General features: G+C 37.4%; 3 protein-coding genes, 1 non-coding gene and 1 pseudogene across 8 annotated transcripts; 2 read left to right on the top strand and 3 right to left on the bottom strand.

The window, feature by feature from the left end:
- The first annotated feature begins 163 nt into the window (after positions 1-163).
- Positions 164-234, top strand: Trnag-gcc (transfer RNA glycine (anticodon GCC)). Its single transcript has one exon. It is a non-coding gene; the product is annotated as a tRNA-Gly (tRNA).
- Positions 235-1434: 1200 nt separating this feature from the next.
- LOC113679668 (uncharacterized) lies at positions 1435-5293 on the top strand. The gene is made up of 6 exons (XM_027196628.2): positions 1435-1634; positions 2849-2870; positions 3011-3181; positions 3816-3953; positions 4594-4673; positions 5142-5293. Exons 1-5 carry the CDS (start codon positions 1551-1553, stop codon positions 4671-4673), a joined length of 495 nt encoding a protein of 164 aa, XP_027052429.2. The 5' UTR covers positions 1435-1550; the 3' UTR covers positions 5142-5293.
- Positions 5294-5661: 368 nt separating this feature from the next.
- Positions 5662-10497, bottom strand: LOC113679687 (uncharacterized; annotated as a pseudogene). The gene is made up of 8 exons (XR_016179734.1): positions 10421-10497; positions 9350-9429; positions 8768-8795; positions 8321-8628; positions 7696-7902; positions 7399-7572; positions 6227-6382; positions 5662-5777 (listed from the first exon to the last, which is right to left on the bottom strand). The product of XR_016179734.1 is annotated as an uncharacterized LOC113679687 (transcript).
- Positions 10498-11838: 1341 nt separating this feature from the next.
- Positions 11839-18446, bottom strand: LOC113679688 (cysteine-rich motor neuron 1 protein). Its single transcript, XM_027196655.2, has 10 exons — positions 18251-18446; positions 17418-17503; positions 16883-16925; positions 15946-16281; positions 14758-14994; positions 14049-14282; positions 13390-13620; positions 12656-12889; positions 12402-12536; positions 11839-11973 (listed from the first exon to the last, which is right to left on the bottom strand). Exons 2-10 carry the CDS (start codon positions 17499-17501, stop codon positions 11969-11971), a joined length of 1539 nt encoding a protein of 512 aa, XP_027052456.2. The 5' UTR covers positions 17502-17503; positions 18251-18446; the 3' UTR covers positions 11839-11968.
- A 1541-nt stretch (positions 18447-19987) lies between these two features.
- Positions 19988-25219, bottom strand: LOC113679672 (von Willebrand factor C and EGF domain-containing protein). Of its 4 annotated transcripts, none has more exons than XM_027196632.2 (9): positions 25034-25219; positions 24293-24366; positions 23664-23746; positions 22989-23086; positions 22455-22476; positions 21535-21732; positions 20888-21052; positions 20485-20658; positions 19988-20146 (listed from the first exon to the last, which is right to left on the bottom strand). In XM_027196632.2, the coding sequence occupies exons 4-8, from the start codon at positions 23064-23066 to the stop codon at positions 20507-20509; spliced, it is 615 nt and encodes a 204-aa protein (XP_027052433.2). In that variant the 5' UTR covers positions 23067-23086; positions 23664-23746; positions 24293-24366; positions 25034-25219; the 3' UTR covers positions 19988-20146; positions 20485-20506. The 4 variants fall into 4 exon arrangements, with proteins under 4 accessions (XP_027052433.2, XP_027052436.2, XP_027052434.2 ...); XM_027196635.2 differs by having other exon boundaries at positions 23664-23715; positions 25034-25210; XM_027196633.2 differs by having other exon boundaries at positions 23664-23743; positions 25034-25172.
- Positions 25220-25483: the final 264 nt, after the last annotated feature.

The following is a 25483-nucleotide window of genomic DNA, read 5'->3' as shown; positions in this document are numbered from 1 at the left end:
ATGGTCAAACATCTTAAGTTCTACCTATCAAGAAAAGTGGATAAACTTTGATCACGATAGGCTTTGTTAAATGATTAAAAATGATTACATAATCTTCCAAACAGGCAACGAGGAGCCCATTTTTTTTCTTGTCTAAGTCAATTACGCAACTTTTCACATCGAAGCACTGATGGTTCAGTGGTAGAATTCTCGCCTGCCACGCGGGAGGCCCGGGTTCGATTCCCGGTCAGTGCATAGTAGGAAATCTTTTTTATCTATTAATGTTATTCTTAGGTTAGAAACGACTTAGATCCCATGAATTGGAGTTCCTCTGCCGCCGCCCGACTTCAAAATTCGATTTTTTGCGCTACATATTCTATACTATTTGTATTTCGTTTTCTTTGAGCTCTTTCGGTCGTCTTTTACTATCGGTGACAACAATGCAGGGCTAAACTCGTTAGTGTTGGAATAAAAGACGCCATGATTTATGACGTCACCATATGGATATGTTCCTAGCCAGACTATTGAAATAAAAAAATTAATCTGTCTATTTTCTTACTTAAATCTATCTGCTCCGATATCCCCTTTTTGTAAAACTAATACGAAAATAAAGATACAGGCAATAAGGTCAAGAAAGGGTCTGCCGAGGAACTGTTTGTAAAGCTTATTTACTGAATGTCTGTAAGATACACGCGGTTCTTTAGATTGTATGATGATTTGTGAGCATCTGAAACAAGTGACAGAATATCCTAACAACTGTTTAAAACTAAGCAATTTTGTGTGTCGATTTAATTTTCTGTCGCATTTTACTGTCATATTGGGTAATTGCATTATTACTTTTTAGCATTTTAATCTCCGACGGCGGCGGGATCAATATGACTTTGAAATATTGCCGGCAAATAGACGCAACACGTAATAAATTTCATGTTTCCGTAGATATACAAGAAACTGATATAGCGTCAAACAAAAATTTCAAAATTATTATTTGCAAATCAATGTCAAAAAGTCTCATAACCACTGAGACGCGGCATAAACAGACTGTCTATTGTAGAAGTAAAATTTAAAATTAAAGCGATTCGTGCGGAAATGAGAAATGTTAAATTTTGGAAATTATTTGAAAAATTATCCAAAAGAGATATGCATTAGTCAAGACAAATCATTACCTGTATCAATTTTTAACAAGTTTCAAAACCTTTAATCAATTTAATGTTTCACACTGGTTAAACCGAACAGGAATAATTATTAAGACAAAATTTTGCTGAACTTTATTTCCTAAGGGGTCCTCACCTAACTTCCGACATTTAGATTTTAATTACGGTCGCGAAATAACACAAAAGAAAAGATTTACTTTTGAGCTAATTCGATAACAAAAGTTTACCTAACTATTTAAACCGCAATTTGAAACACCAATGAAAAGTGATTAAGGATTTACTGACCTGCCGGGTAATGTGATGGACATTGTCCAAAAATGATATACTGTAATTGATGTTCTATATAACAATCGTATCTCGAATTGTTAATCAGAAGCGATCAGAAGAGGTCCTCGAAAGCTGAATAACCTGATTTTCAGCATGAGATATACGAACTTTTTTTTTGTCCTGCTGATTGCCAGCGTGGCAGTTTATGAAACATTTGCTGGAGCAATCGCACAAAAGGTTTGCTCATTTAACGTATTTTGTTTTCATCTCTTTATCTCTTCTTCCTAAGCAAACTCACTTATAAAGGGAAAGAATCAAAAGAAACCACTTTTGGGTCTTCTTTATTGTTTCAAGATATTATAGCAACATACATTGACACAATGAACACATCTTTTTTAATATTACGTCTCTGCTCTCTCAACCTGTCGGTAACGAACTCACCATTTTAAAATTTGTTTAATTGAGGTTTTTTTGGATTGAGAGTTTTTTTTAATTCCTCAAAGTTTCTTAGTGTTTCTCTCTGTCTCTCTGATATATAAAATAGAACTTTTCAACGAGAGGCGAACAGATAATAATTAATCTCTGATTCCATCTTTATAAAGTACATTATTGACTAAGTAACCGATAAATGGTTTGAATTTCTGATAAGAGAACAAAATGATACAGATTGCCTGTTGCAAATTCTTTTTAGGTAATACAAAAACGACAAAATGTTTCTCAATTTTCCTCTGGTAACTGAGAGTTTAAAGAGTGTGATGTGACCAGATGTAATATGAACTTGAGATGTCATGACAACCTGAAATTAAACAAACAGGTTTTATTTCAGAACAGCTCTGATGACTTTAAAATTGCCTTGCGGAAAAACGTTGAATTGGAATGAAAATCGCTGACTCGAAAAAGCTTTTGCTTAGCTAACGGTAAAGGAACTTAACAAAAGGTTCATCTCTTTTTTTTGTTGGTAACCAAAAATTTTAGAAGCTTCCTTTCTCGCACATGGACTGCCGCATCTAAAATAGCCAAACCCAAGAATTCTAGTAAAAATTATGTGAGTAGTAGAAGGTATAATATGAAGAATCCTTTGTTTAATCATCAAGTATTCACCACGGTTCGATAAATGAAGAATCATCGTGAAGAATTTAGGGTTTTCATGATCAATGCGTCAGCAAATTGAAGGCAGCCTCGTATAAGTACAGTTCAAATTTGCTCGTTCCGCATTGGTTGATAGCTTCAGGCTTAGGGAATTACATCCCAGTTTTGGTATCTCGAATTAAAATTGTACATCGTTTCTTCTCCAACTTGACCAGTCACCTGATTCCAATTCTCGATCCAAATTTTTTTTTTTTAATATTCACATTTCCCTTGTATGTGCAAGGAAAATATGGGGTGAGTTTAGAAATGACTCGAAACTTTTACAAAAGTGATTGTAATTCTTTCTTTCGCCTTCATTTCAGCGCAAAGAAAAAAGATCGTTCGGTAAGTTTTTAAGGTGAAGTTAGATCAAATTTTATGGAATGGGTACTATGTTATTTACCAAATACAAGAGCCATGATATTTTACCATAAAACAGACAGCTGATTCCTCTATTGAAACCACGTACTTGATTTCAAATTCAGAAAAACCTGATTGTAAAGAAGTGGTTTTACAGCGCAACCCCGTATGTGAAAAGAAAGGTTGTGACGAAGATGGAAAACCGCAGATGTTTATGTACGAATGTCCCGAAATTCCAGTGATCTGCCCGAAGGAAGAGGTTGATGAAATGGCGGAGTGCTGCCCGAAAAAGTGTGGTAAGAAATTACCGTTAAAGATAGAAACGATAAGTTAGGCTGATGTGATTCACCTACTAGAACCATAGGAACTAACTAATGTGTCAGGAAAGATTGGCAAGTCTGCGGATTCATAAGCCAGCGTTTCGGCCATGGAAGAATCTCTCATATTGAACTGTATTGTGGGTAACGTTATTAGGATAAGAGGTATATAAGGGAACGATGATCATTTCCTGCTTGAGAGGCTGGAAGATTTGGGGTGGGGGTGGGGGTGGGGGGTGGGTTACTTGGCATTCAGAGGGAACGGAAGGGGAATCAGTCGTCACCAATAGAGTATAGAGGGGGGGGGATATAGAAAGACTGACTGCCAATTAACTACAAAATAAGGGGTGGGGGTGGGGGTGGGGTGGGGTCATAAGAATGATACAGAGCCTTATGGGCGGGGGGGGGGGATATCAGGTCAATTTAATTTCGATAGAACCAAAATCCTCCAATCCCCCTCCCTTGGCAAAAAATAATGACTTGTCCCTGAATGTAAGCCACCCAGACAGTAGGGCGTGACATAAAACAAATCTTTTACTACCTTAAACAACTGGGAAATATCAACAATGATAATATTTGATAATGATAATATTTACTTTTTTTATATGCGCAGTTTGTAGTCCTGGTGGTGATTCGAGTATTTTGTACAAACCCGGAGAGAGTTTCAACGCTGTAAAAGATGGGAAAAATCTGGATTGCGAGTGCGATCCCAACGGTATACCAAGATGTATAGAGCGAATTCAAATCACTCGTAAGTAAAAGTCCATTATTTCTATTTTTTTTCTTTTAGTTTCAACGTCTTCAACTTGAAACGTGGTTTTGTTTTCTATTCCCTGTAGAAACAATTAAGTCAATATGCTGGATCGGTCAAGGCTAATCTCTCTTGAACTAGTTTAGATCTCGTAACCAGACCTTTCACGGCCAAAAGTTTCAGTGACACGGTTGGATCTCGGTACGAGATTACTTTTATATGTCTTGATTGAGCCCCCTGGCCTCGTTCCAAGTTAAAAGAAGCTTTGTGTGCTTAACACACTTGATAAAGATCTTTAAACATGTTCCTTATCAGCGCCAGGCCTTTCCAAATAGAAAATTAATAATTAATTTACTTATTCCGTCCTATTTTTTATATAATCTCTAAGTAGCTATCACGTAACATTGCATGTGGGTGTCATCTGACCCATATCAGACTGTACACATAATAAACGATATCTCCACTAATAAACGATAGAATTAAAGTGTCTGTGGGAGGGAGGCAATGATCAGAAAGAGTCAATAATCAGTTATAAGAGCTTATTTTGAGTGATTAAGTGACGAAAACAATATAGTAGTTGATTACTAAGTTTTTTTTTGTTACTTATTTTGTGTTTTTAATTGCATTTTTCTTTGGTTAGTTCCTCCAAAACTGCCTCCCAGGCCTCCTCCAGTCTTTCCTCCCGGATTTCCCCCAGAAAGGGATTGGCCATGGATTTAGGTAAGCAAAAGAAAACTTAAAAATCCAACTCAGACAATAATATTAATCCCAACAATAGTGTTTGGATATGATATCAACGAGAGAAGTTGGACTGAAATTCAAACCTCGTTTCGTGGATCTCTCTCATGGAAAGAACGTTGATTAAGTTGAGTTAAAAATCGTTTAGTAGGCTCTCCTTTTAAGAAGGAATAACAATTGATTGCTGCTGTTCGGGCTTGAGAAATAGAATTCTTTCACGCTTGGCAATTTAAATTAGTTCGACCTTCTTTGCCTGCTCATAGGACGTAGGCATTGTTAAACTTATGATGATCGTTGGTCGAGCGCAAAAAAAGGAAGCTAGTATTGTAGGTTAGGTATAGACAGGACTCTTCCGCATGTTTAAACATAATTGAGTATATATTGAGATTTATCGCGAAAATCTTCCCATGAAAATACTGCTCACTTACATAACTTTTTGCCTCTCGACAGGACTGAAAATGAAGGTCAATAGGTGTCCGCTTGGTTTCCAAGATCACCGTTGATAATTATATATACCATTCCAGTTTTGATGATTACAAGTGTTCGAATGCACACAACTTGAAGAAACGTGTCAATATGAATAAATGTTGATGTACACGGTATGGATGCTATGTTGCAATATGTCCCAATGTAGCCTTGCCATAAACTTAGAATGAACCTATATACTCCATTTCCTGAGGTCTTCCGATTTATGGGGAATATTTTGATAGGAATCTCGCTGCTAAATTAAGCGTTCGCAGCAACACAGTATGAAATGTTAATCACCTTGAATAACTTCTCAAGGATTAACACCTGACTGCTCAAAATGTCACTGTTGCAATTTAATTATAATGAAAAAAAAACCCGCAGCACCAAAGCGCATCTAGAAAATCAAGAATTTATTCAATACTTCTCCTTCATCGTGCAGAAATTGAACTAATGATTTATTTACGAATTTTTGGGGTTATTTGGGCAAAAATGCATAGCTCACTTATTCCGATTTCAATTATTTAATTTAACTCATCATTTTACAATACTTTTAAACGCCATGTGATATAAGTTGACTCGTCTTCGCTTTTTCTACTCAAGTGTTCTTCAATTCATGTTCTGCAAATGTAAAACATGAGAAATGAAATTCTTATGAAACTTCTTTTTTCATTTTACTATTTGAGTCCTATGTGTTCTTTTGCAAAGGATCAATTTCCATTTTTTATATACAGGTGTATAATGTTTTGCTTTCTATTTGGTAAATTATCAAGCGGAACCATGAAAAGTATTTTTATTTCGAGGCGGTTGTCGGGTCGAGTCCCCAACGGTCCGTGAGACTGAAAAAACTTTAATGTCACATATTTTCATCGAGTTTTTTTCGTCTTTTTTTTGGTTTAGTGCTTAAGAAAAAAGCAAACGCAAACAAAAATCATCAGTCTCAGCACTGCTATTCTCCCACCCTAACTCTGTTCTGGCAAGGAATTCTTAATATGCTTTCTGAAGTTTCAAAAAGAAAAATTTCAATTGGCTGTGAACAACTGACGAGTTATTTTTGTTGAGAAACTAACCTTGTTTTATCAGTTATTGCCTCTCTTCATCTTTCTCCTTAATTTTTAAACCACGTTTGTGGTTACCGGGGAAACCAGGCGGGAGAAGTGGAGGCGGCCTGGTAGTGGGTTCAGTTACCTCGATGGCGGGCTCTAAAGTAACAGGTGCACCGGGATCTAAGGGAGCCGGACAGAAACGGAATTAAAGTTGAGTACAAGTGTTAAAATAGTTACAGGAGACATGATGGTGTAATAAATTCCGGATAAATGGGTCCTGAGCAAGAGGAACGTAGGTTACGCCGCTCCCGGGCAATTTCGCCCCCCAGTCACTTCATCCCTTTGTTGAGTGACCTCGTCCCCAGTCACTTCTTCACTCAGCTGAGTGACCCCGCCCCTGTCACTTCTTCACCTAGCTGAGTGACCACGCCCTCAGTCAATTCTTCTCTTGGAGAATTAACCTCGCCCTAAACTGTTGTCACGTCGCCCCGAAAGGCTCACCTTTCATTTAGTCACTCGCATTCAATTGTGCTAATGTTGCTCTCAATTGTAAATATAACGACAAACCCACACTAACGATGAATAACCCCCTCCTCCCCCTTGTAATGGACCGTTGTATCTTCATGTGCAACTAAGATGAATCAAATTAGCAGGTTTTTTGCTTGGTGTTCCGAAAATATATAAGTGTGCCTTCTAGAGGTCCCTTTAACAGATACGACCACAGAACAGTTATGGGTTGAACAACTTAGAGTTCGCCTGAGGTCAGGGAATCATAAACTTGCGGACAGGGGATCTGACAACTTACAAGTGTAGTGAATGCCTCTTTTCCTTACGCCGACAGAACTAAATGAAATATGTGTTATATTGCTTTTCCTGCCTGGAGATCCAATTGGTGAAAAAGTGTGGCTAAGGTCTTGGAAGTGCTGCCCGAGGTTGCAGGCCAAGAGCATCATTGTCGCGTTTGAGGTCTCTGTTTGTCACTTAACATTAACAGACTGAAGCCGGGTGAAAATTTATTTCGTATTCGCTTTCGAATAACTTTTATAAACTCATAAAAATGTGCGCGTGACCTTGGGCACGAATCTGGACAATGCTAAAAAGCAAATCAAATAACGGGATTCGTTAACGTTCGTCTTTTGGGGAAAAAAGATGAATTAATGAGCATATCTTGCTCTTTAGTGATTTGATATACTTACTACATGTTGGACAGCATTTCCCAGGCTCGTACACCGGGTTCGGACAATTCGCCGCACATTGCACCCCTTTACATTTCGTCTGGCTTGAGACGCATGCGCATTCATAACAGCTATTTGGTTGCCTGTTTATCCAAGTCTGACCGTCTTTGTAGTACTTGTTTTTGTGATAACAAGCTGAAAGAAAGAGCGACTAATGTAATGTTTTGGATGCTTTTAATAAGCAATTCCTATGATTTGATAAGTTTTCACTCTCCAAATCACATTCACGTAAAATCTGCTCTCCCAACTCAAACTTACCGCAAATAGGACAACATTTTCCCTGAGCAGCTGGAAAAAACTTCTCGCAGGGAAAGAAAAAATCACAGCTGGCTCGACCGTAACAATTCTTGGCTCCTCGATCACACGAACATATCTGACAGCTCATATCGTTGTAAACAATAGGATTCTGTGGAATATAGAATGTTTGTCCGTCTTTGTATTTCATCCCGTTAGCTTCACACTCATCTGTAAAAGCATAAACATCAACATCCACGTGAGAAACAAACTACATGAAATAAAAGGGGGTAAGTTTTAAAGAAAATGTGGTATTGCGTCGGTGGAGGAGTGTACCAAGATCATTTGCTTTTATCCACTGAGGTAATGATGTAAATTGGCCACCGTAAAGAGTTTCTACAGCTTTGATACTAATGAAAACAAAAGGTAACAGAAAAAAAAGAAAAAGCGCATGATCGTTAAGCAATTATAAGGATTAATATTAAAAAAAATCAAAAGCTATCCTCGTGCCACTGACATTGACAATAATTTAAATTTATACGAAGGCGGTGAGAGCACAAAAAAAAAGCGGAATTTTTAATCAGTTTTCCTAAACTTTGAAAAAAGTAAACTTGATCAACTATTACTAGGAGGTATAAGCAGAACTTACAAACTAGCTCGTACACTGCATTTGTCCATTTACCACCAACACCATAAAAGCATTGTTTTGATTCCTTGTACACATCATAACCAGTTTCTTTGTTACTTCCCCAGCATTCTCCGAAGTGTTGAACTCCAAACACAAACACGTCACTTGTGTTACGCGCATGCGCAGCGCACATGTCAATCACTGTTTTAAGTTATATCCTTTGACTTTCCAATTGACGTACTTTTTGGCATTAAAGTAGAGCTTAGGAAGAGCTCGAGCCGATGGCCTGTCACGGTAACAGCCAAGATATCTGTAATGAAATCCACCGTCTGTGATTTAAGAGAGCGTAACAGTCTTTAATAAAGGAGCTTGGCATATTATAGCAAAAATACAATAAAATGAAACAGAATGAAATAAAGTAACAAAAATTCAGAGAAGGTAACAAATACTGTTATTCTAACTTCTCACCAGAACTTGATATTATCTCTCCTGCAGCCTAAAAAGAAAAAGTGCGACCAAGTTAACAAAGTGATAAATTGAGAACCGGGATAAACTTTTTTCGATACAACTATTTTTTTTTTATGAAGAAATTATTTCTTGTTAGTACTGTTCTCGTCTAGACATAGCCACGGAGAAAAAGTTCTTAATCATGTAGATCTGGTTACATTATTTCTAGAAGTAATATTCTCGAAGTAATATCTATGAACTGAAGTCAGCTTTGTTCTATGTTATTTGTTTGCGAGACGAAAGCGTCCGCAAATAGCATCGTGAGCAAACTTGACCGTACCCATGATAACTCTATCAATCTTTTAACCTCTGGGAGTGATAGCGTCCAAATTCTCCAAACAGTATTACTACTGAATCAAATATTCAAGTAATAAGAATAAAAGAAAGGATCGCTTACAAAAGAAGCTCTTCCTTGTTGAACAAATTCTCCTTGTCGGTGCCATAGGAGATGAATGGCAAACGGTAAGGAGAATATGCATACTGATGTTAGAGTGTAAAAGGTTAATTCAAGCTGAAACGCAGCCACTAGTTCTTGATTTTTACCTTAATTTCTAGGAAAAAAGCCATGTGAACCAACAGGAGAAGTACAATTTTCTTTACAGCCTCCATCTCTTTGTTTTCTTCTGAAGAGAATAACAAGTCACTTCATATGTAAACAGAAACATCGTTACTGACAGATAAATTGAAATTTTCTCTTGATTAGTCTATTCAAAATAAACTGGATTGATAAACGATAATCTCAAAAACGAACAAAAAAAGGGAAAAACCCAATGCCACTGAAAGCATTGACAACGCAGTACCTTTTATCTAGATTAATAACGACTGAAAAATCCGTAAGAGCCTGAAAAATGAAATAGTTGATGGGCATTTCGAGCATTTTAAACGTAGCTTGTTACACAAAGAGGAAATAAACCAAAACCTTAACAAAAAGCTGATCAAATAACGAAGTTTTGTCGCATGCAATAGACTATGATTTATTGTTTGCACCCAGTTGGTTGCCCTGCTATTTCACAATCTTTAGATTTCATTGTTTATTTTGTAAATCTGCTGTTGGATATCAATATATTTAAAACAAACAATCATTGTCTTAAACATCGGCTCCTCTAAACTGATGCTTTCTCTGGAAAAAGGTTTTTTTCTTTGCCCTTGGAAAAAACAGCAAATCTTCATAGTTATCTCGTTAGACCAATTACATATCATTAGGAGACTTACGATTTTATAAGAACAAACCCTAAACATCTTGATTTGATTTGTAATTCGGATAACTTTTAATTGTCCAACTGATCATTCACTTTTCTGCAATCTATATACATCGATAGTGATAATCTCATTTTAAATGTGGCATAAAAGAAAGTTTTTGCTGCTCATGTAATCTTGAAGTAACTTTTAAAAGAAAGACAAAAGTGAAAAAAGCTTAATCTTTGTTAATTACTCAAGTTTTCTCATCGGGGAAAAGTTGGTGAGTTCAGATAAAAGCAGATTAGTCTGAACTGTTACAAAGGTAAAATCAAAGATCAGCGATAGACAACAGCATGTATTTTTGTGATCGCTGTTGATCAATGTTATTTAAATAGGAATAAATTGTTCGTTTTTAAAAAATTGCTCTTAACCCACCTTAGAGTCGTTTCTTGAAGAGTCTTCAAAAGCTTCTCTCGTTAACTTAACGCATTTATTTTTGACGAGTTCCGGCTTCAATTATCAGTAGCTGAGATACCGCTTTAACTGGCTAAGTATGTCAAATGCCGTGAAAAGGGTTTTCCGGTTTTTTATTTACTGAAATCATTGATCCAACAAGGAGCTCCTTTCTCCTTAATTTTCTAATAATCACGATGGAAATAATCACTGCACATTTTGAGCTCGGCGAGACACGAAAAGCCTTGCTAAAAGCTTGCGTTTGAGCTCAGACTTAGGAACAATGATACTGATTGTAAATGAAAATGGCGGGAGAAAAGCTAATTATTGACAACGAATTATATTTTTTTCTCAACTAAATGAATAAACCTGAAAATTTAACATGGAGTCAATCAACGAAACAAATGAATTTCATGGGTTCAGACATCAGTGAAATCGTTCCACGAGAAATTCCTCACATACATGTGCCTTCTCTTTTGTTTCGTTCTGTTTTTTGGATAAATCAGCCATGGACCACAGGAAGGCTGTCATATCTCTTCTAGCAAACGAGACACTTATTAAGCGTAATCACACTTTCCATTTTCATAACTTTTTGTCAACGTTATTTATCGCGTCAAACGCGTTTATTAGTGAATTTCCTTGGTTTCTGATGCTTTTCCTCCGCCTGTTTGTATTAGTTATTAGCTGTCCAGTTTTTTATTTATTTCAGTTTACAGAAATTGGCTGAAATTTCTTTATGTTCAAAGGCAATTTACCTCCACGTATAACACTGATTATTGTTATCGGCTTGGCTTTTATGGGGCTCGGCACTTTCGTTTGACCATTGTTTAAATGTAATTTCTGTGGGTTGTAGAATAAAGCGATTACAAATTCGGTTGGATTCCCTTCACATGTGTGATTACGAGAGGACCAGCTTAGGGAGCCTTTAGGAGTACTGAAAAGAAACAATTGATTCAAAACGTTTCCTTACCGAAATAGCGTTTTTCTCTACTAAACGGTAAAAAACAAAACGTCTGTTGGGGAACAACGATTATTTCATCGAAGGAATTATGGACAAAATGTACCAGACGGGAGACATATCTGAGGAATCATGAAAGAAACATGAAGCCACTCCAACAAAAAATTAATTCTGTGCAGGTGTCGCGGTCAGAGGAGAGCAAGCTAACATTTGTGGGGTCTGGGCCGAGTTGAAGAGGTACAGGCAAGGGGGCAAGGTGAATCAATGCCTCCTTTGCCTAAGCCTTGCCTCGATTTTCTTCGCTGGCTCGCTTTGTTTAAAGTTTTCTCAGCTTTTTTTTTCAATTTTTTTTGCATATCACCACAAGGGTACTGTCAGGAATAGACTAACCAAATATGCATCCAGTCATCTAATCATTTAAATACTTCACTTCAAGTCTTACTCAGATAAACTGTGACTTTATTCTTATCGTACTTTACACAATTTAACACAGTTAAGGAATTTCATAAAATTCATGCGAATTCCATTTGTTGTCCTTGTTCAGCTCTTCAGTTGAGCTGCTGAAGACTCTTTCATTCTGAGAAATAAACACGAAAAAATTACGCAATGATCACGAGTTAAAACATGGCTGAATATTAATTAAAACATTGCAATCATTTAGGAATAAGCAAGGGCATTCGATAACAGTTCAATGATCTTCTAATCCTGGAATTCTGAGTAAAGGGTCTATTAAGACGCACGCTGAAAAATGAAATTAAGGGGGTTCACTTTTTGAACGAGCTCCAAAGAAGAAAGGCATGTGATAATTATTCGCAGTTGTCAGGCATCGGTTTGAAAAATACTGAAAATTTCAACAGCCACTTGTCTTGTAGACTGGCTCGAGCAAAATTTTCTTGGCTTTAAACTTTACTCTGACTTGGAATAGTGTTACTTTTATTCTCTGCGGTGACATGAATGAATGCATGATTCATGGCGTCATACTAGAGCTTTTTGTTAGGTTCCTACCTGATTGACAGCTTCCAGGCTTCCTTGTACAGTGTGCAATACCACCCTGCTGACACGTGCATGTCACGCAGTCTTCTCCAGAAACTTTCTGCCATTGGTCGCCTGGTGACAATTGCTCTCCATTGTTGTAACAGGCTTAAAGGAAGTAGTAGAAATATTGATTTCTTGATGCAGTTCTTGCATAATGTTTATCAACGTTCAGTCTCACCATCATTTTACAAAGTTAATGGGAATAATGTGGAGAGGATACGTACCGCATACTGGGCAGCACTGTCCAGTTATTTTAACAGATTTTTCACAGCCCAGTTCCTGAATATCGCAGTCGAATATCTTATGACACTTGTGTTTCCCGGCGTCACATTTGCACTGTTGGCAGATTATACTGCTCTTATCAACAGATTGCTGCAGCACCTCAGCACTCTCGCCATCATGAAACAACCGGCCGTTTATCTTACAACTGAGAGCCGGGGGCTTTGGATTAGCTAGAACTGAACAAAGAATCATATGAGACTTTTCTGGGTCAAAAAGCAATAAATTGATAAACAATCCTTCCTAAGAGAGGTCCGTTTGCGTTTGTAATCATGTTCAAACAAAAACGTTTTACATACAAATGTCCTCGTGGCTGAAAGACCGATTCTACCTTTAGCTTAGATCCACTGTGTGCGAATCAATCTATCATAAATCAACGATGGTGTCTGAATCATTATCACGATTAATTTACGACACGCCTCACGACACAAAAAGTTTACAAGATCAGATTATTATAAAATATTACCACTAGTTATATCAGATGAAGCTATCTGGTTACGACTCATGCTTTACGAAAGTAACTCGAGCTGAACCCGTCTCGTGAGATGCACGTGAATGAAACACCCTTCAGGAAACTCCCCCACCCTCTTGGTTAGATTTTCCAGGTAATCTCCTAATCAATGTGGCCAAGTACATCACATCGTGTAACTTGATCAACCAATAGAATACTCAAGCTTACCACAGGTTGGACAACACTGGTCCACTCGATGCTCATAACGCACGCATTCCGGATTATTCATTTCGCAGTGGAAGAGGTGATGACATCCGTCTACTTTGCCTCCCTGACAAGAGCACTGATCGCATGCCGCAGTCTTCTTATCGGCGGACATGTAAAACACCTCCATACTTTCTCCGTCTTTGTAATGTCGTGCTCCAACCTTGCAGTAAGGCGGGGAGGGTTTGGGTACGACTGAAAAAAAAGCGGTTGTATATAATACTTTAATAATTTCTTACTGGTTGAGCAATTAGAGAATGATCACTGAATGCAATTGGGAAATTCAGTCAGTCATTTCCAGACAGTCAGTCCTTGCGTCGTTCTTGGGTCAGTCTGTGAATCGGTGTGTCTGTTTGTCAGTCAGCTAGATAGCCAGCCAGCCAGCCTGCTAGCCTGCTAGTCAGTCAGTTTGTCAATCAGTCCGTCAGTCAGGCAGTGGGTCACTAAGCAAGTTAGTTGAATCACTGAGCAAGTGAATTGATGAGTGAGTCAGTCAAACAGTTGGTGAGTTTGCGAGCCAGTTAGCTAACCAGTGAGTCAGTCACTCACTCATCCACTCGTGATTAGCGAGTCGGTTATTTTATCTTCCATCCAAACACCCAGTCAATCAAACAATTACGTACCGCGTGCGCAAGCCGGGCAACATTGGCCTGGAATTTTTATATGGCTATTACACCCGGCTTTGTTCTTCTCGCAGTAGTAGATTCTGTGGCACTTCTCCAATTTTCCTGCCATGCAAGTACACTGATGACACTCGCCTAGTTGTTTGCCGTGGAAGTCTCTAAGAAGTTCCAAGCTATCGCCTTGTTTGTAGGTTTGGTCGTCGACTTTACAAACAGGTGCATTACTGGGAACATCTGTGGATGATTCAAGGCAATGAAATAAATAAAAAAATAAATTTTACCAGCGTATCAACCAATTTTTGAATATTTTCTTGCTTATTTCACGATCATGATTTGCGGTCGCTATTCACTGTACGGTTAAGTTGTCAACCAAGTCACATGTCACTGAGTGATCTCTCAACGTCCTAGTCCTCAGTTGATAGCCTAGAATCTCCTTTTGATACTGACTCTTCATACTACGATGTATGGTCGATTCAAAGTTCATTTATAAACATAATTAAACCTGCTTTTCAGTATCTATCATATATATTTATTGTCCATATGATAAAAATAAAAATTACACGTCACCTCGAATATATGTATTTTATGTTCTCGTGAAAATAACAGTATCTCACTCGTTCGCTGCGTGACTCGTAAGATATCGTTCTTGGCACTCGAACATAAAATCTATATATATTCTCGTCACCTTGCCATATCCTCTATGTAATACCTTTTTGGCACTTAGGACAGCATTGTGCTGATGTCTTGACATAGCCGTTACAACTGGAATCGTTCATGACACAGTCGAAGAGGTAATGGCAGTCGTCTATTTTTCCGTTCGCACAGGTACACTGATCACATTGACCGTTTTTATGATCTCCATTGTACACTTCCATGCTGTCTCCCTCATCATACGTTTGTCCTTCGACATTACAAGCCGGCGAAGATTTTACTGGGAGTGGATGCGCTGAGGAAAAACGTTGACAACTGTTAGGGTAAGACAGGTCCACCGCAACTTACCAGGAATGCACGATATTCAATCGTATTTGAAGTCCTTTTCAAAGATGGAAGATAACGCTTCGGTCTCGACTACAAGACTTCCATAGACACAGATAAAGTAGTAACTACTTTCCTGTTCAACGCAAAAGACATTTTAGGCTGATATGGCACAAACACGACTTCTTTGGTAATATATTTTTTTTATTGTAAATGATTTTCGGCTTATCTTTGACATCGACTAAACTTCACGACGCCATTAACCAAAATCGGACATTTGTGTCTTAATCCGCCATAAATTGAAAACTAGTGTCTAAAATCGGAAACTAATGTCTAAAATCAAACATCAGACACTAGTGTCCAAAGTCAAAAAATCGGACTCGAAAAAAAAAAAATCGAAATTTGAACACTAGAGTTAAAAATAAAAAATAATACCCTAGAGTTCAAATTCAAGAATTGAACACTATTGTCAAAAATCAAAAATGAGACATTGGTGTTCAAGCTTCTTAAGTCAAAAATGAGACACCAGCGTCCAAAACAAAATTCGGACACTTGAGTCCAAAATGAAAAATCGGTCACGGTTGTCCAAAATAAAAAATCGGAATCTAGCCGGTCCAAAATAAAAAATCAGACTTTGGTGGCCAAATCAAAAATCGGACATTAGTGTCTCAAAGTGAACAACAGTTTCCAAAACTGTTGTTAGATATAACTGTGGAAATGGTACCTGTTTCTAAAGTCAGCCGCGCGAGATGGTGTGGTTTGAAATGCAAACGCAAGAGCCAATGCAAGTGCAAAAAAATTAATTTTGAGAAACACTATTTTATTAAAACCAAGTTCATGTCTGTAGTAGCATAATCAGTTGGATGGATGGATTAATGAATGAGTAAATCAAAACCCATAAGAGTGATTTGATGTAGCTCACCTTTGATGCGATAAATATAATTGGTGCTTGCTTTTCCGACGCCATTGATACAGTTGCCGGATTTTCCATATTTATCGTAATTCAACGCAGCGTTTTTCCCAGACCAGCACTCTCCAAAGTACTGAACTCCAAACACGGCCGTGTATCCGTCCTTAAAAGCACTTTCGGCACAAAGCTGTATGACTTCACTCATATCTTCCCAAAAGTCCCAGATATTTTTGCCGTCTGGCAAATTTCCTTTTTTTCTGAAGTTTTTAACCAACTTATCTAACAATCTAGGTTGATTTTTGCTGTTTTGGTCTCTGAAACATCCAACTGGTTCGTACTCTATTTCAACTAGAAATAGGAAAATAACTAATTTCAACTACGCAAGCTTATGAAATTTCTCAAACCTCAAATTTAATTAATTTCAAATTCCTCCAAGTAAAGTCCTCATTTTTTTTTAATACAACATTTTTTTTTTCACAAAATATGTAATACTGATGCGAACCATAACTAATGAGTCAAGTATGGTAACGTCATAGAGGTGTACCTTTTGGAAAAAAATAGAATCGCAGCGAGTTCAACAGAATGGAGTGGTCGAATGACGAAATGTTGAAAAGCGAAATAAATGACGAAACATTTCATCGCAATTGCCTGTCTTCTTTCTAAGGAACAGTCGTTATTTATCGCTTGAAGGGTGTGTGTGGCGGACTGATTTGCGTGTTTTAAGAGGGAAATGAAGGGGGAGGATCAGTTATCGCCGATAGAGTATAAAGGAGGGACTATTGAAAATTGACTGCCAATTGACTGCTGATGAGGGAAGGAGAAGGGGAAGGAATATTAAAAAGCCTCGTAGGGGGGTCAGGTAAATTAAATAACACAACGAGATTCTTTTAGCTCCTCCCCAGGCGGTAAATAATGTCGGATACTTTAATATTTATTTATAAATTCTTACCCTCAACATCTCTGACAGTTCTGATCTTTTCTTCCCGTGCCTCCTAAGGGTATTAGTCAAAATATTATAGCAGTATTTTCAAATAACGAACGAATGCGAATTTGCCCACCACGCTAATACAAACGATGAACGCTTTGTGAGTCTTTAGAGACGATTTATGCATAGAGTAGAGGTTAATAGGGTGGGTTGGAGAAGCTAAGGGGTCTTGCAGATGGCCGAGTCTTGTAAGAACATCAGGTGTTTTAACAGTTGACGAAATATGGCTTGAATGCCGGATTGTTAACCGCAGCAAAGCTGCTGCCTTAGCACCACTAATTAAAAAGATTACCAGAGATTAATTTTTTAGGAAGTATATGTAATAGATTTTTAACGAAGCTTCGTATTTTCATCGCATCTCACCGGTAGGTGCAACTCCTTTATCATATTTATTGATTTACAATCTCATCATATCATGAGATTATAAACTGATCTTTGATCATAGTGATTCCACTGAGTTTGTGATGATTTATGAAGTTTTTGTTAGCGTAATAATTACCAGAGTGTCATGTTTCTTTCCTTCTATTGTTAAAACCACGAAGAATACGACCAGAAATGTTTGAAAAGACCGTCTTATGTCCATACCTTCAGGGAAAACAAAAATAAGCACACAGAAAAAAATAGAATGTACAATGTCCATTTAGATTGAGTAGAATGTGTCCTTGAGACACCAAGAAAAAAAATGCTTTGGTCGTTGTTGGTTGATCAATAAGTATTTCAAATGGCCTCAATTTGGAGGATCAGTCTTGAGAATTCCCTTTGTGTTTGGCAGCGTCAGAGCCTTTCGGCAGGAGGATACTTCGGGTCATTTTCTAATTTTTTAAAAAAAACCTGCAGCTGTTGAAACCTCTATCAACGGAAGCTTCCTAATATTCTTATTTTCGCGCTCGCAAAAGCTCTCTAAAATAAGTGAAGGCTCTTAATTTCAAAGATTTGGCTGCCCTGAAAAAGACATTCTGTTGAGGCTTTTGCAAATAGCCTCAAGAGCTGATCCAGCTTTTACCATATTGATACCTTGCGTCAGAATTTAAAGAAAAAATCCTCTCCATCTCGCAAACTTACATTTGGATCAATACTAATAACTGAACAGCTTCCAAAATTTCTATCTCAGCACCAATTTATATGAATAAGTTAAGACATCTTAAACAGAAAAGTGGGCAAATAAAATTGTCTTATAAAGATAACGAAAAAAAGGGGCAGCCAAAATTCGACTCGCCGCTCAGAGTAGCAAATAACCCCGAGAATTGTTATAAAGTTGCTATAACGTGTTCAGTGGACCCTTTTTTTTTTGTATGTTGAATGGACAGTTAAGAGAAAGTAGGTCTCACTTACCGGAATTCAAAATTATTGGTGCTGGAAAGTAAATTTCTTCATTCAAGTGCGTGCAAAGTTGAAAGCGCTACAGGGGACGGATTCAGGCCGAATCTTGTCTTGGCACCAGCCTTTAGTAAAGCTGTTAAAGTAGACTAATTCTTATGTCAAGCACGTTCAAGACCTGAAGTTGCAGGAAATTTGAATTTTAATACATATTTTCTTCCAAACCAAACAGTTGCTATCATCAGCTTTGTAAGGTAAATATTAAAACACTTGTTCTTTACAACAAATTCGTTATTATGAATTGGTTACTTCGCTTGAGCAAAGATCGAAAAATCCAACTCAAATTTTCATTTTCAAAATAGCGACACTAGAAAAACAGGATTTTAGCAATTTTTAGGCTTATAAGCTCAATTTTGCCATCGCCAGTGAAAGAAAAGGCGTTTGGTTTAGTTTAATGATGGTATAAATGATCAGATTGATACTTTGAAAACCATACTGAGTGGGCAATAATTGTTTGTTCAATACGAATAGCAAAGAAAACAAATTAGACAAAAATCCGGTTGTAGAATTGTACCTAAATTTTTTAACTCAATGAAAATCCTTAAGTATTAAGATATTTTTTTAGCGTTGAAGCTTAAAATGAAATCCACAAAGAATGCTATGAGACTGAATCTTGATAAAATTGTTGCTAAAGGATAAAGATTCACTGCAATCCTCACAGAAGTTAATTGGAATATCGGATGTTATGGTTATCTTCTCCTATTCTAAGTAAATGAAACTGGTTAAACAAGAAAGGAAATTGGTTTTCTTTTGACAGAAAATTGTTCCCTGAACGGAAGGATTCTTAATTCAAAAACAACATGAAACTTTAAGAAGGGATCAATGACGCAGAAGATGTACTTAAAACCTAAGTCGAAACGAGTTAGTATCGATTGCGCCTTTACCATGCATATGTATGCCATGAAGGTTTTTAGACTTTTTGTCTAAAAGTGTGATTTACTCTTTTAGACTTAAAAAAATTACTCGCGCTTAGAACAAAGTTAAAAAGGTCAGATCTGAAATATCCGTCAGCAGTGATGTTACTCTCTGGCGACAGCAAATGTTTCCTTTCTTTCGAGTTCCGGCTAATTTTGTAACTAACATTGCGTGTGGCTTACCTTGTCTAACACGCCTGTTTTTTCCTAATTTGTTTTCAAGTTCAGTATTTTACCTTATTTTGTTTCAATTGGAAAATCACATCTTATTCCAGAATACTTACCAAGGGAAAAAAAAGGAAGTACTGGAGCAAGGAGATAGCATCTAAATGAAATGAGTGACGCAGATTTCCTCCCTAGCTTTTAGGTTGAGAGTTGTTTGAAAGGAATATTCGTATATTTTTGGTGAAACAAAGATGTAATTATTTCAACAGCTGTGCAAAAATTGAATAGAAAGGAAAAATTGGTTCTCGGTGTCACAAAAAACTACCTAGCTATTGTGTTAAGATGTAAGGTGTCGTCCATTATTTGTATTCTCGTCTGTCGTTTGGGTAATCTTGCCATCTCTAAAACTAGAAGATTAATTAGCCGATAAATAGCCACTTAACTTGAAATTTTGACTACCGTTGCAAGCTAAAATCGAATCATCGTCGGTTATTTTGTCGTATTGAAAGCATGATACACCTTTGACCTGGAAAGTATATAAGTGTGGATGATATATATTCTAAAAAAGCTCGAAAAATGTAAGTACCTGTATAGCATTATAAGGTTTCTTTAATTTCAGTTAAAATCAGTTTCGTTTATTGCATCATGCTAACTTAATAAAGAATCACCATTATACAACTACACGATCAAAAGTCCGGATTCGATTCATTTTCTTTTCAATATTGCTTGAGACTTTTTCCAAGTTTTTTCGTCTTGATAGATCTTGAAAATTCTGCAAATACAAAAAGTAAAAGAGGAAGTGATAAAGCGATTCCGGCCGAGAAGAATCGTCCTTTTAGTCATCATGGATTTGTGCCAATTTTTCTTTGATATTAATTAGCAGATGGAGCTAACAAAACGTAATACAAAATGAGCAACGGAGCGCTGGAATGGAATGAATTTTTTTCCAACTCCTATGCACAAGGTGACGTTTCGTGAATGTTCACGTCGTGTCCATCACGCGTTTTCAGCCTAGTGTATGCACCGTTTTCAAAGCTTTGCGTTGTCCCTGCTGAATCTCTGTATTTTAAAATAACTGGCATGTGTCAATAAAATGACGTTCGTTCTCACCTTTCTTCTCACGTGGTGAATCTTAAACCAACTTCTCAGCACGTGCGTCATTATTATCATGTGACATCATGACGCGCTTCTTACGAAATGGGAATGGGAATGGAAATTCTGGCTCAGGCCTTGCTGTGGTCAGCGGGATCGTGAAGAACAAAGGCTCTGTCGACGGTTGAACCGCTGTATGGGGTAGTGACAGGGAGATAGTACTTTCTTTTTTACAATCAACCAAAAATAACAGAATGTGAGACAAACAAAAGGAACAAAGGAAAGCAAGTAGAACATAAAAGCAAAGGCGTTTAAATAGAGGAATGATCGAGGCATGTCAAAAATAGGACGCGAGGAGAGAGAGAAACGAATAAAAAATATGAAGTATGGAGTGTGTCAAGGCCTTAATACCGAAACTAACTTGGAGTGCACTTGGGGCAACATCTTCCGGGAATTGGTTCAGCGATTCCATCACACTCTGGGCAATAGACCAAATTGCAATGAGCTGACGAATCTTTACAGGTACAATCATAGCAGGTTTCGGAATTCACGCGCTTGGCCCAGGTATCACCATCATTATCACAAGCTAATAAAATTAGGAGGAAAATATATTAAATTCCATGCCACTTTTACGAGGTAAGACTTCTAGCTTTGATTATAGTTAGGGGGATAGTCTAACCGACAGGAAGAACACTATACTCCTACAAACCCACCTACTTTTCTTAAAGAACGTGTAATATTCTTGCAAAGGAGCGACTCCCATAGACAACACAGTAATCATCCTTAGTTAACTTAATTAAGCCCACTATTAACTATAACTTAGCTCACCACCGATGCTAACACAAAGTTGTCTCCAAATCTTCTTGAGAGGAACAAATTTCCACAGTAGCTCTCTCTCGGTATAGCTTGCCAGACATTCATGTAAAACAAACCGGTTTTTGTCGTATCATTTCTGTGGTTTGCTTACAGTCAAGTTTTCGTTTTAGTCACTCCTCTACTTTTTAAGGTAAACTTTATTAAAAACCTTTGTTACTCTGATCTACTTAAAATAATATTTTCGTCTCTTACGGCATCGAGGACAGCATATTCCTTCCTCTCCGGTCATCCAGTTGTCGCATGCCTCTATTGGCATACCCAGTCCTATGTCGCAATGGTGGTAATGACATTCACCTATAGATCCATGGGAACAGATACAGGATGTGCAACTAGCGCTCTCTATTGGGTGGGTGGTGTTGTGATAAACGATTTCATCTCCATGGCACGGGGCTGTAATTAACAGTCACAATATAGAGTTAAGTGCTACAGGAAAAATATGTAACAGCTTATAATCTGTCAACAACGAAACTTTTTTTTAAGACGAGTTTCAAATTTGATCAAAAGCCGAGATGGGCGGTGCGCAAGCGAGTGGCGTGTAGGCGAGGAATTCATTTAATCGCAATCGCCCACAAGGTAGTCCAAACTCTAAACCCAAATCATGGAGAAATACCCTTTGATAAAACTCAGTCAAGTTTCAGAACATGTCTTAAAAGAGAAACATACTCTCGTAACTGCATCTTGAGATCCCAACGAGTGGCTTACGTGTTCGAAAATCTTCTTCAAATGTGCTAACTCTAGACTCAACAACCAACATTTTGAAAACAGCTTATCAACCTGGGCCCACACGCGCGACCAGAACGCACGATTCTCGAAAGGCTTTTAGTCTGGTCATAGGTAAAAGTTCAGTTTGACTCAAGATCTCTTTTTTCGTAGTTGCTGATTGTTCAAACAGATTGCTGTTAGATGAAAAAAGCGATTTTCAAAATGGCGACGGCCACTGGCCAATGTTTGGGCCGTGTGGGGGCAATTTCCGAATGACAAATCTAAATGAGACTGATCATCTCACCCTTTAAAAAACCCTCTTTTTCATACTTTCAAACCTATTTTATCTTTCCTCTCCTTACAGTTCTTACAGCTCGGAATCTTGTTTGTAACTGTGCATGCCTACTTACCAGACCTTCGTGCAACGGATCCCTGTGTCGACACATGTTGAAAATTAACAAAATGCACGTTTAAGTGAAAAATAACATTGATGTCATGAACCAATCCCGGAAGTAGCTGCTTTATTGTGGCATGGAAAGTAGGAGGGAAAAAAGGGCACGAACTCCTGAAAAAGTTAGCTTTACTTTTCGTGGAGGAGTGAGATTATCTAACCAACTTTCTGCTTCAAGAGTGCTGTTAACCGAATTATTGCTTCTAAGCGTTCGCTTTTGCCGAAGCGTTTCTTCCGGTACAAAGACTCTCGTTTGGCTGAGTAAAGGCACTGAAATTCCAGTGTCTATAGTGCTCTGATAGAAACACCCATAAAGGCGTGCCATGGCAATTCAGAACAAACCCAACGATTGTGAGAGTTGTTTAGTCAGTAACGGAGGTATACTTAGTAATAAAAAATAGCATTTATTCCGAATATTTTCAACAGCAGTCAAAGTTATGCGTTTTCAATTACTAAAGGAGATACAAGAACAGCATCGTAGTCAACTACTTACCTTACTGACAGAGCGACTCTCTAGAGTCATAAACAGACAGATAAAGAAAACAACCGCTATGATGAATTTGACAGCCATTTTTGTACCTCGTGTGCAGTCTGAAAGGAGCAGTTCACATTCTGTTGAGTGGTTGTGGTCATTTCATTTTTTTGACTAAGGTTGCCTTTTACAAGATCTTGGTATCAAAAACCAGCACAGCCCTAGACGACCGGTAATTTTGTCCACGAATAAGTAACTGGGTTTAGCTTAAATTGAAGTTTTGTGTCGCAGCGGTTGTGTACTAGCCAAAAAGAATGCATATCGTTTACCTGGCTGTGACGCGGACATAAAATACTGAATTTTAGTACAAACCTCTACTATCCGGACCTTCAGTTATACGGAATCTTCGATTATCTGGACAAGTTTCTATGGTCCATTCTTTTTATAAATATCAGTTTGAGATCCGTAACAACTTTCTTCCCCTTAAACAAAGCCACGTGTAAAGAAACTCTCGTTGGAGTTGAATTTGTTCCGCTTTTCGGAACTATTGAAAATTTTAGGGATTGTTAAACGCGTTGAACCTTTGTCTTCATTTATAAAAGTGGTCTCTTTCAGCTACATTACTGTAAGCTTGAGCGAATTTCAAATAATACTAACCGAGTGTCATTCCTAACTTCAACAGACCAATTTTCTTACCTTCGACTGTTAGCTTGGAACAATTACTAATCCAACGGTCTGTAGCGTATCCCTGTCCAACGATAAGTGAACTTAACGACCTACTAAGCAGGCAATAAGGGTAAAATTTGCTAAGCAGAATGACCAAAATTAATGATAATAATTAATTGAAATGACCTCAATTAATTCTCGATAGCCATATGGTTTGACAAATTTTAGTAGTTTAAGAGGTCAATGGTCTGACTGACTTGTTCTAAGACTCGTGCAGTGTGCGATGTATCGAAAGAATACACAAAACGACACACGAATAGCTTTGTGGTGACATTTTCGCAATTCTGAATGTCAAAACAGCTTTGGAGGTAAAATGTATAAAACTGAACTTTCATCAGACAAATTGCAGAACGTCTTTGTCAATAGAGAAAACTAATATTTATATTCACTGCTGTCATATCAAAACTTGTCTCATCTATTCAAATTGTAAATTAACATGATAAATTTAAGTTCGTTATTTCAAGCGAGGATCGATGAATGAAAATCAACTTAAACTACTAGTAAAAGACTTTACCTAAGTTATCACGATCCTTGCAACCATGACCACCCTTAATCTTATTAACAGGAATTTAATGTGGATGAAGCGAAACGTAACTCACCCCTGTTTTATCCTTTTGTTTCGGCAATCGGTTTTTAACGAGTTTTCAAACTGTCCATCAAAAAAGGATAAGTGCTGAAATGATTAAACATTGAAGGTGTAATTTAAAATTTGGCTTTGTTTCCAATTTAAAGTCATCAAGAATAAAACAATTTCCTTGTCTATCGAAGAGACCTCGATGAGAGAAATCATAAATTTATGAAATGGGAGATAGGAAAGTCTGTAGCCACATTTACAGAATATCTCCTGCACATAGCGATAACATCTATCTTATACTCTTTGTCAATCCAATGCATAACGAGCAACTAGATCAGTAATCATGGAAAGCTGTTTAGTCTTGTTCTATCACAATACCGCAGTTATTATTATGATTCATCTTTTCTCATAAAGGTCCGTCGTTCATGATAAAATGTTGAGTTGCTTTCTTTTGGAGTAGAAAATTTCTTTCGAATAGGATAGGGTCATAAATCTGAGTTTATGATAATTTTTTAAGTAGAAAACCCTTTAAAAGGTGAGGAAATTCGTTTGTTTTCTTGGAACCGTTAATGGAAAAATTTCGCACAAGCCATTCGACCATGAAAATGTAGCTATAATAAATTGAAAAAACACGATGACTTGAACGGAAAGAGAAAATTTTAGGTATGTCAAGAATGAAGGGTTCTTTGTAATATTTTTCTCCAGAGTGCAAGAAAAATTGAAAAGTATGACGGGGTCTGCTGTAATAAGAACTTGCGTCTCAAACCTTTTGATTTTAGGCCAGGGTGGGAAGTTTCACCAACTGAGCTGGGTCGTATACCAATTCCTTGGGTACATACAACTGGTAGTGTTGAATGAAAGTGTCTTGAGTAGTGTTAGAGAAGGTGAGGAAAGACGTTAAGTCATGAGCGCTGTCATGAATAGGAGACAGAAGTTAAACATTGGACAGGAGCGTGGGACAACTGAGAAAAAATGAATTACTGATAATGACACGTTACTATTGTAGCTACAAAGGGAATTTATTCCACGTGCGAGAACACGGTCAACTTAAACAGGGTAGCAGTTTTTTAATCATCGAATAGTTTTATGAATGACTGAGTACTTTGCGTGTTACTGTAATTTCAAAAGAAGGAAATCTCTTTACCTTTGTTATTTAAGGCTATAAATTGTGGGAATTTTACAGGTTCGTTTTAATTTCTGTCTATCAACTGATTGA

Source organism: Pocillopora damicornis, chromosome 9, assembly GCF_964200805.1.
Source record: "Pocillopora damicornis chromosome 9, jaPocDami1.2, whole genome shotgun sequence".
NCBI classification, from domain to species: domain Eukaryota; kingdom Metazoa; phylum Cnidaria; class Anthozoa; order Scleractinia; family Pocilloporidae; genus Pocillopora; species Pocillopora damicornis.
The sequence above is the reverse complement of the archived record's forward strand: the minus strand, read 5'-3'. Positions and strand labels throughout refer to the sequence as shown.

What these genes read in the sequence shown, in the direction of transcription:
- LOC113679668 (XM_027196628.2), top strand. Translation starts at nt 1,551, where the DNA reads ATGAGATATACGAACTTTTTTTTTGTCCTGCTGATTGCCAGCGTGGCA. An exon ending in CAAAGAAAAAAGATCGTTCG is followed by an intron (nt 2,871 to 3,010) that starts GTAAGTTTTTAA and finishes TTTCAAATTCAG; the next exon opens with AAAAACCTGATTGTAAAGAA. An exon ending in AGAGCGAATTCAAATCACTC is followed by an intron (nt 3,954 to 4,593) that starts GTAAGTAAAAGT and finishes TTCTTTGGTTAG; the next exon opens with TTCCTCCAAAACTGCCTCCC.
- LOC113679688 (XM_027196655.2), bottom strand. Translation starts at nt 17,501, where the DNA reads ATGGACATAAGACGGTCTTTTCAAACATTTCTGGTCGTATTCTTCGTG. An exon ending in AACTGTCAGAGATGTTGAGG is followed by an intron (nt 16,282 to 16,882) that starts GTAAGAATTTAT and finishes TCCTATTTCTAG; the next exon opens with TTGAAATAGAGTACGAACCA. An exon ending in CCAGTGTTGTCCAACCTGTG is followed by an intron (nt 12,890 to 13,389) that starts GTAAGCTTGAGT and finishes TTCTTTGTTCAG; the next exon opens with TTCTAGCTAATCCAAAGCCC.
- LOC113679672 (XM_027196632.2), bottom strand. Translation starts at nt 23,066, where the DNA reads ATGGCTGTCAAATTCATCATAGCGGTTGTTTTCTTTATCTGTCTGTTT. An exon ending in ATCCGTTGCACGAAGGTCTG is followed by an intron (nt 21,733 to 22,454) that starts GTAAGTAGGCAT and finishes TGTTAATTACAG; the next exon opens with CCCCGTGCCATGGAGATGAA. An exon ending in AATATGCTGTCCTCGATGCC is followed by an intron (nt 21,053 to 21,534) that starts GTAAGAGACGAA and finishes TAATTTTATTAG; the next exon opens with CTTGTGATAATGATGGTGAT.